This window comes from Sapajus apella, unplaced genomic scaffold, assembly GCF_009761245.1.
Source record: "Sapajus apella isolate SASKATOON/1434 unplaced genomic scaffold, GSC_monkey_1.0 scaffold77, whole genome shotgun sequence".
NCBI lineage: Eukaryota > Metazoa > Chordata > Mammalia > Primates > Cebidae > Sapajus > Sapajus apella.
The window spans coordinates 8,417,883-8,428,098 of NW_022437017.1; the positions used below are offsets into that span (position 1 = coordinate 8,417,883).

General features: G+C 45.9%; 1 protein-coding gene across 3 annotated transcripts in view; it reads right to left on the reverse strand.

The window, feature by feature from the left end:
* The window catches only part of LOC116532793 (zinc finger protein 555), an 86,542-nt gene that overhangs the window by 70,099 nt on the left and 6,227 nt on the right, over positions 1-10,216 (reverse strand). The window contains exons 2-4 of one of the 3 annotated variants that reach the window (XM_032252322.1): positions 4,141-4,267; positions 2,358-2,541; positions 131-1,871 (exon numbers count right to left, since the gene is read on the reverse strand). The exons of 1 other annotated variant lie outside the window; for it this stretch is intronic. In XM_032252322.1, the coding sequence (XP_032108213.1) occupies positions 299-1,871; positions 2,358-2,541; positions 4,141-4,267 (1,884 nt within the window). In that variant the 3' untranslated portion in view covers positions 131-298. Of the gene's footprint in view, positions 1-130; positions 1,872-2,357; positions 2,542-4,140; positions 4,268-10,216 lie in introns of those variants that run through there. One more of the 3 variants, XM_032252323.1, reaches the window with a different exon arrangement.

Here is a 10,216-nt window from a genome sequence, read left to right on the forward strand (position 1 = left end):
AAGAAAGGTGGGAAATATAATAGGGAAGTGAGATCCAGTATCTGCTACACTAAGTCAGTTACAATTTAAGAAATTAAACCTGAACCTACTTGCATATTACAATATACTTCAAATCATCCAGGAGTCCAAAAAATGTAAGAGGAAAGTTTTATTTACTGAATTGTAAGGAAAAAAAAAACCTACATGTTAAAATTCATGTAGAATAGCTAAGAATATTTAGAGGATTACTTTTCTCCTACATGTTTATTTGCAAACGAACTACAGAAAAACGTAACTGTGCACTTTCAGGATAAGGAACTCATAAAGGCAGTACCACATTTACAACTTTGATCAGCTCTCTCTCCTGGTGTGGCTTTTCTGAAGCATTGCACATGAATTCATTTGCAGGAGGGTGTCCCACATTGCACTTGTAGTGTTTTTCTGTAGTATGTATTCTCACATGTCGTCTTAAGGATGAGGAACAATTAAATGCTTTCCCACAGTGCTTACATTTGTAAGGTTTCTCTCCAGTGTGCAGTCTCATATGTATTGGTAAAGATGACGGCCATTTGAAGACCTTCCCACATTCCTTACATTCATACGGCTTCTCTACAGTGTGTGTTCTCACGTGTTGTTGCAAAAGTTCAGGCCAGCTGAAGGCTTTCCCACACTGCTTGCACTCATAGAGTTTCTCTGCGGTGTGCCTTCTCATATGTTTTTGTAAGGATATGTGGCAATAGAACGCTTTCCCACATAGCTTGCATTCATAGGATTTGTCTTCAGGGTGCATTCTCACATGCTCCCGAAAGCAGGCGGACAAACTGAAGGCTTTCCCACACTGCTTACATTCATAGGGTTTCTCCCTATTGTGTGTTCTCATATGTTTTCGTAAAGATATGGGCCAATTAAAAGTTTTCCCACACTGCTTGCACTCATAGGGTTTCTCTCCCGTGTGCACTCTCATGTGTCCGCGGAAGGATGAGGGATGACTGAACGCTTTCCCGCACTGGTCACATTCATAGGGTTTCTCTCCACCATGAGTCCGTTCATGTCTTCGAAAGGACTGGGGATAAATAAAGGTTTTCCCACACTGTTTGCATTCGTAGGGTTTCTCTCCAGTGTGAATCCTTTCATGTCTTCGAAAGGACTGGAGGTAAATGAAAGTTTTCCCACACTGTTTGCATTCGTAGGGTTTCTGTCCAGTGTGCGTTATCATGTGTCTTCGAAAAGCCGAGGCATAACTGAAGGCTTCCCCACACTCTTTACATTTATGTGGCTTCTCTCCAGTGTGTGAAATCATATGTCTTCGAAAGGTTGAGGAATAGCTAAAGGCTTCCCCACATTCCTTACATTTATACGGCTTCTCTCCAGTGTGTGTTATTGTGTGTCTTCGAAACGTTGAGGAGTAACTGAAAGCTTTCCCGCATTCCTTACATTTATATGGCTTCTCGCCGGTGTGACTTCTGAGATGACTAGTAAGACTGGAGAGGTCAATGAAGGCTTTCCCACATTGCTTACATTCATAGGTTTTCTCAGCAGTGTGGATCCGTACATGCCGATTGAGGGAAGAAGTACGAGGGAAGGTTTTTCCACATAATTTACACACATAGGGTCTCTCTCCATTGTGGGTTCTCACGTGCATTCTTAGGTGTGAATGGCAACTGTAGGCCTGCCCGCATTCCTGGCACTGATGTGGTTTGCGTCCAGTGTGAACCGTGAAGGGACTCCTGAGCGATGTGTGGCGACGCATGAAGACTTTTCCGTATGCATTGTATTCATACTGTTTCACTCCAGGAGGAATGTTCTTGTATGGATGCAGATCTGGAATCTGGCGGAAGGCTTCTCCACATTGATCATGACTTTCACAGACTCTCTCCAACACATGACTTCTACTGAAAATGAGAAGCATGTTACTGATGGTTTCATTAATGATAATTTGTTAGTATCCATTAGGAAATATTAGGATTGCATTTTAACCATTTTCAGTGAAAGTATAGGTCTTTCATCCTATCTGAATTGTCTGAAAATGAGATAAAGTGAATGCTCTGGAAGATGGTCCGACCACTGCCATTACTAAAACAGTGTTTCTTCGAGGTTAAGATCTCGAGGGCTGCCTGGCCAAGATGGTGAAATCCTGTCTCTACTAAAAATACAAAAATTAGCTTGCCATGTTGGTGGGGGCCTGTAATCCCAGCTACTCAGGAGGCTGAGGCAAGAGAATTGCTTGAACCCGGGAGAAGATTGTAGTGAGCCAAGATCATGCCACTGGACTCTAGCCTGGGCAACAGAGCAAGACCCTATCTCTTGCTTATTTAAAGTTTAATGATAGACTAAGATGCGCTCCTGAAATACTGTGTTCTCTTGTGAGTGAAACTCACCTGAGATTTCTCCCCTGGTTTGCGTGCTGATCTTCAATGCTAAGATTGTCCCAAATTTTTCCCAAAACAGAGGCCCAGGAAACATTTCTGGTGAACTCTGCTATTTTAGATTCCTTGGATATTTCTTCCCCATAAATATCCTGCTGAGAAACTGACCCACTGGCCTTAAACTGAGTTTCATCATCTGAAACCAAAAATTAAACAAATCATGTTAGAAGGCACTTGTTAGGTGAAAATGACGCTGAGGAGTTTAGCTATTTCAGGACTTCGTCAAACACAAAATGGTCAAAATCGTAAGCAACTCAATAAACACAATATTGGTAAACACAGAAAAATTATTTTTAAAAAATAATGAAATTTTCACTGGCTTGCAAAAACAAACTTCACTAGGCCTATCAAAACCACATCCACAATGATGACATGAAGGGAGCTTTCTTTATAAAAAGAAAAAGCTTAATACACAGATTCTCAATTGGGCGTGGTGACTCACACCTGTAATCCCTGCACTTTGGGAGGCCAAGGCAGGTGGATCACAAGGTCAAGAGATTTGAGACCAACCTGGCCAACATGGTGTCTCTAGCCAAAAAAAAAAAAAAAAAAAACAAAACAAAAAAAAAAAAACACTGCATAGCAAAAGAAATAGTCATTAGAGTGAATCAGCAACCAACAGAATGGGAAAAAATTTTTGCAATCTACCCATCTGACATAGGGCTAATATCCAGAATCTACAAAGAACTAAAACAGATTTACAAGAAAAAGACAAGCCCATTCAAAAGTGGGTGAAGGACATGAACAGACACTTTACAAAAGAAGACATATATGAGGCCAACAAACATATGAAAAAATGCTCGTCATCACTGGTCATTAGAGAAATGCAAATCAAAACTACATTGAGATACCATCTCACACCAGTTAGAATGACGATCATTAAAAAATCTGGAGACAGATGCTGGAGAGGATGTGGAGAAATAGGAACCCTTTTACACTGCTGGTGGGAGTGTAAGTTAGTTCAACCATTGTGGAAGACAGTGTGGTAATTCCTCAAGGACCTAGAAATAGAAATTCCATTTGACCCAGCAATCCCATTACTGGGTATATATCCAAAGGATCATAAATCGTTCTATTATAAGGACACATGCACACGAATGTTCACTGCGGCACTGTTTACAATAGCAAAGACTTGGAACCAACCCAGATGCCCACTGATGATAGACTGGACAGGGAAAATGTGGCACATATACACGTGGAATACTATGCAGCCATAAAAAACTATGAGTTTGTGTCCTTTGTAGGGACATGGATGAACCTGGGAAACATCATTCTCAGCAAACTGACACAGAACAGAAAATCAAACACTGCATGTTCTTACTCATAGGCGGGTGTTGAACAATGAGAACACATGGACCCAGGGAGGGGAGCAAAAAAAAAAAAATACAAAAAATAGCTGGGTGTGGTGATGCGCGCCTGTAATCCCAGCTACTCAGGAGGCTGAGGCAGGAGAATGGCTTGAACCCAGGAGGTGAATGTTGTGGTGAGCCGAGATCACACCATTGCACTCCAGCCTGGTGACAGAGTGAGACTTTGTTTCCAAAAAAAACCAAAAAAACACAGATTCTCATTCTCATGGAAAAACTATTACATTCTAGTTCTATGACAGCAGTGATTCCGTCTATCTTATTTACCAATTGATTCCCTTTCCACGTTCCAAGCCTTGGAACAGGTCTGATGTATAAGAAATACTTGTGCTCTAAATAAGTGAAGGAAGGAATGACGTCATCCTTACCTACTGAGGCCAGGTTCTGGAAAGTTTCCAGCATCACATCTCTGTAGAGGTCCCTCTGAGCAGAATCCAGCAAAGCCCACTCCTCCAGGGTGAAGTCCACAGCCACATCCTCAAAGACCACGGAGTCCTAAAACATTCAACGTATTTACGGGAGGATGGTTGAGACTGACAGCCCAGGAGCACGGTACTCAATTCGTATGTAGTTCAAACAAGACTCTGTGGTCCCCTGACATCTACCCTGAGACTCATCTGTCACACCTTTTCCATCCTGTCTACACTCACTTCCTTATACACACTGAATTTATCTCTGTACTTTCACTGTGACCAATTGAAGACATTACTCTCTATCAAAAGGATTCAAACCACATTGGAGCTATCAAACAAATGCTATAAAAATGAAACTAATAGAGCCGGGCGCAGTGGCTCAAGCCTGAAATCCCAGCACTTTGGGAGGCTGAGGCGGGTGGATCACGAGGTCAAGAGATCGAGACCATCCTGGTCAACATGGTGATACCCCGTCTCTACTAAAAATACAAAACATTAGCTGGGCATGGTGGCGCGTGCCTGTAATCCCAGCTACTCAGGAGGCTGAGGCAGGAGAATTGCCTGAACCCGGGAGGCGGAGGTTGCGGTGAGCCGAGATCGCGCCATTGCACTCCAGCCTGGGTAACAAGAGCGAAGCTCTTGTCTCAAAAAAAAAAAAAAAAGAAAAAAAAAGAAACAAATATTTCCATTTTAAGACCATCAATCCCTTGCCACACAAACTGTTTCATCTCCTTCCCTGCTACACACAACATCATGTGGTAACACAGAAAACACAGGGTCAAAACTGAATGAAGTTTTAAGGGATAAAAACACTGGCTGGGCACGGTGGCTCACGCCTGTCATCCCAGCACTTTGGGAGGCCGAGGTGGGCTGATCACCTGAGGTCACCAGTTCCAGACCAGCCTGGCCAACATGGTGAAACCCTGTTTCTATTAAAAGTACAAAAATTAGCCGGGCATGGTGGCCGGCACCTGTAGTCCCACCTACTCAGGATGGGTGAGGCAGGAGAATCGCTTGAACCTGGGAGGCGCAGGTTGCAGCGAGCCGAGATCAAGCCACTGCATTCCAGCCTAGGGGACAAGAGTGAGACTCCATCTCAAACAAAACAAAGCAAAACCAAAAAGCACTGAAGGACTGGGAACATTCCCTCTGCCTCCTTCACCAAACATCAGGCCAAGGGGCCTGAGAGGACCCACGCCGCAACGAGGGTCAGGTAGCCACAGCGTCTTTTTTTTTTTTTTTTTTTTTTTTTTTTTTTTGAGACAGAGTTTCGCTCTTGTTACCCAGGCTGGAGTGCAATGGCGCGATCTCGGCTCACCGCAACCTCCGCCTCCTGGGTTCAGGCAATTCTCCTGCCTCAGCCTCCTGAGTAGCTGGGATTACAGGCACGCGCCACCATGCCCAGCTAATTTTCTGTAGTTTTAGTAGAGACGGGGTTTCACCATGTTGACCAGGATGGTCTCGATCTCTTGACCTCGTGATCCACCCGCTTCGGCCTCCCAAAGTGCTGGGATTACAGGCTTGAGCCACCGCGCCCAACCTGCCACAGCGTCTTAAAGCACCCAAGGTCCAACTGGCTGAATGAAAACATTCTTTTGAGATGTATTAATTTTAACTCGGAAACTAGAAGTTATTGAGAAATTAGACCTTAGGAAAGAAGAAAAAGACATCAGAACGTAGAACTCCACACATTCCCTACACTTCAAGCCTAAGTGACGGAAGCACCAAAATTAATTCTGAGTGATTGGTCTGTCTCACACATGTGTGGGTGCACGCGTGTGCTCTTTCTCTCTTATACACACACGCACACTCACTAAATATACACAGAGTGAGGTGTATACAATGCCAAAACAACTCTTTTCACCAGGGCCAAGAAAAAGGATTCTTGGGCCTGCATGGTGGCTCATTCCTGTAATCCCAGCACTTTGGGAGGCTGAGGTGGGCAGATCATTTGAGGTCAGGAGTGCAAGATCAGCCTGGCCAACATAGTAAAACCCCACCTCTACTAAAAATGCAAAAAAAAAAAAAAATCAGCCAGGCATTGGTGGTGCATGCCTGTAGTCCCAGCTACTCAGGAGGCTGAGGCACAAGAATAGGTTGAACCTGGGAAGTGTAGGTTGCAATGAGCCGAGATCACGCCATTACACTCCAGCCTGGGTGATCAAGTAGGACTCAGTCTCAAAAAAAAAAAATAATAATAGTAATTCTTGCTAACCTTAAGGATAAGGTTAAGAGTCCCACTTTGCAAAGGAGTTAACTGAAGTCCAAACCATTTGACTATGAATTTGCCATGGTTATAAAAGACAGAAAGGACTCAATAACGGCTTCCTGCAAAGTTCCATGTCTCCAATTCCAGGAGGAAGTGACTCCCCACATATCCGTCTAGACGCTGCACTCTCTATTCCTCATTTCCATATTGCATATTGGGCACAGGTGCGTGACAGCTCAACCCCTGAGCACAGGAATCACTGAGATGTACGGTTCCTTCAAACTCTGCTTTCTGAAAAAGATAAACTCACTAACATCTGTGAGCAGGAGACAGAATACTGTCAAGCAGCAATTCTGATGCTAGCACATGCCCATTCAACAGAGCAGCAGAGGATCTACAGCACCCTAGTATTGGTACAGGGAACAATATGACCAGCCTGGGTCAGTTTTAACAGCTCATAGTGCAGTATATTTGCAGTGTTTTAAAAATAAAGTTCCCATATGCACAAAGGCATTAACATTGCCAGCCTTAGCCTTGATCTTTGGAAAGGCTTTCTGGCAATGCTGTCCTTAGCTGGTGTCTGGGAACCTGGGTTTTGGGAAGGTTCACACTGCCCTACTTCAGGTTACTCATGATGCAAACACCACTGTTAATGCTCAACACCTGCTTTCCTTCTGGAAACGGGATCTGTGTAAATGCCAGGCAGAGGACGCTTATGTGACCAGCCAGCAACAAAAAGCCTGGGCACTGGCCAGACACAGTGGCTCACTCCTGTCACCCCAGCACTTTGGGAGGCTGAGGCGGGTGGATCACTTAAGGTCAGGAGTTTGAGACCAGCCTGGCCAACAGGTGTAACCCTAGCTCTACTAAAAATACAAATATTAGCCGGGTGTGGTGGTGCAGGCCTGTAATCCCAGCTACTCAGGAGGCTGAGGCAGGAGACTAGCTTGAACCCAGGAGGTGGAAGTTGCAGTGAGCCAAGATTGCGCCATTGCACTCCAGCCTGGGTGACACAGACTTCATTAAAAAAAAAAAATTCCTGGGCACTGAGTCTCCAAGGAGCTTCTTCGGTGTCCATTTCACATGTTGTCACAACTCACTGCTGGGGGAATCAGATGCACTCTGCATGACCCCACTGGGAAAACACTCCTTAAAGCTTGATCGGGTTTCGTTTACACTTCTCCCCACGTCCCTTCCCACTGCTGATCCTGCCGCGTGTCCTTCTGTCATATCAAAGCACACTCACGAGGATGACTGTATGTCGCGCCCTGTGACTCCTACTAGTAGGATGCAGGAGTGGTCTTGGGGTCACTGACACAGCTGGCACAAGAGGTGGGATTGCTAGGATGACCCCGACTCACTGAAATACGGCAAAAGCACTGTTTGGGAAAAGGAAGGAGGGAGGGGTAGGGGATGGTAAGCCGCTGGTGCCTGGGTGGCTGTGGAGTCTATTCATGGTATGGAACAGTGGCTGAGCTGTCTGCTGTGAGAGTCAGCAGATGACAGAGCGAGAACGGATAGGTCCAGCTGCAGCAGGGTGGGCTCGCGGGATGTCCTGGCTGCTTTTGGCCATGCAGGCCGTGAGACCTGAAAACAGACAGCAGCCTTTGGTTTTTGTTCGCTCCTCCAGGTAGGAGAAAGGGCGTCCGTGTTCTGAAAGCTAAGCTTTGGGCGAGGAAATTGGTGAAAGTCTGTGTTGCATTGGAAGGGAAGAAAAGTTAAACCGATTCCCAAGGCTGGAGAAAATTTTTAGGTAAACCCTAGGGAAGCAAGGTGTCGCCAGGCTTTTTTAAAACCTGCCGCTGGTTAGAAAAAAAAGGCCGGAGTGTTCCCTGCCTCCTGCTGCTTCACCTCCTGAGCAGCCATGGTCTTCCCTGGTAGCATAATGCCATCCCTGTAAATGCTGAAATGACTGTAAATGCTGAAGGACGTGTCCATGTCCTAATTCCTGATACCGGTGACTATCACCTGATTTGTAAATAGGGTCTTTGCAGATGTCATCAATGAAAATGACATGCTCTAATCCAATGGGCCCTACTCCAATATGACTCGTGTCTTTACACGAGGAAAATGTCATGTGAAGACAGAAGCACACAGGGAAGGCGGCCATGTGAAGATGCGGGTAGAGACTGGAATTATGGGGCCACGAGCAAAGGAACACCTGGGGCTACCGGAAGCTCTAAGAGACAAGGAATACGACGGCTTCTGCCTGTATGATAGAAATGAAAGAAAACGGCAATCTCTGTGATTTTCAAAACACTACAGGGATCATCTCAATCAGTTGTAAGTGATAGCGAGACGCAGCTTCCTTGCTTTTTGCCCATGGTGTACAGATTGGTTTCCACAACTGATTTTTACTATCATTTTTCCCATTGAAGTTTCAGGGAAAAGGGAAACAAATGGAAAGAAAGGCAATCCCTAAGGGAGGGTGCACTTTTGGAGCTTTAAGCAGCAGTTTTTAGTTTGTTAATGTGGTCTTATGAAAACCTATTTCTGACGACCTTCAAGAGTTGACAGTTCTCAAGCCGGATGTGCATATTTTTAACGGGGTCCGGCTGGACTCTAAGACTCACAAGACCGAAAGGGCTTAGGAAATTCTTGCTTGCAACTTGATTTTGGAACACAGCTGTCCAACCCAGCAACATCTAGGCTTTACTGCTGCAGAAGAAAAGCCTTCAGTGTTGTACAGAATTCTGAACTCAGATCCCAACTGCCTTGACTTGACTCTAGGCTAAAACCTGACACTGCCCACTGCGCATTCATCCTCACTGTGTCCACTGCTAACTCAGCCTTCACCGTGCTGCCCGAGAGCAGGGCTAGGCTCCGTGAACAGGACTCTAACTCAGGAAACACTGCAGAGTTAGAACGCTCCTGGGTAAGGCCCTGGACTAAGAGAAACATCATGGGTCCTGGCCGGTCCCTCTGGGTCACTCACAGTTGCCCACCATGAAGGACTGGCTTGCTCTCCGATGGAACTGTCTCAGGTCAAGCTGCTCTTTTCAGAACTGTGACTCAAACGTCCCCCTCTTCCTGAAGGAAATGTCCCACACAGCTGTGAGTGCTCTGAATTCAGGTGGCTGCTAAGCCTCCAGTCATACCTGACAATACTGAGGCAGCAGCAAGTAGCCCCAGGTCCTGAACTTTCCACAGAGGGCCCTCCAGGTGTCGTCCATACCACAGAGGTGAATGAAGTGGCATCACAGACACGCAAAAGTGCTTGAAAATGATGCCTCAGGCAGAGCCTCTGAAGCTGAGGACTCAGCTGAGTTATTTGATTACACTGAGAACCCTAGGACAGGAGGCCCACAGTGGGAGGTCACCCCGGGGCCCTGCTAAGCTGACTGACTGCCCAATCAATGTCCTGCATGGGGTGTCCCGACCATTACAAGTAAGGCATTTCTGAAGGGACTACCTGTCCCCTGGGGCTTGAACTCTTTTCCACTTAACCTGGCACTCAGGGCATTGCCTTGTCCCTGGAAGACATTCAGGTAAGTCCGACTTACTGGCCAGAGTTAGGCTGTGCAGAAACTGGTGCTTCTCTCCAGTAAAAAATAATAATGGGGTCGGGAAGGGAACAATACAGAAAGGCAATGAGCCCCCGGGCTTTGTAAGACCTCTGTGGTCCAAATGTGAAAAAGTGCTCAACACCACTGATCATCAGAGAAATGCAAACACAAAGCTCAATAAGACACCATCTCACACCAGTCAGAATGGCTATCACGGGAAAGTTAAAAAATAACAGATGCTGGCAAGGGAACGCCCGCACACGGTTGGTGGGGGGAACGCCCGCACACGGTTGGTGGGGGGGGAACGCCCGCACAC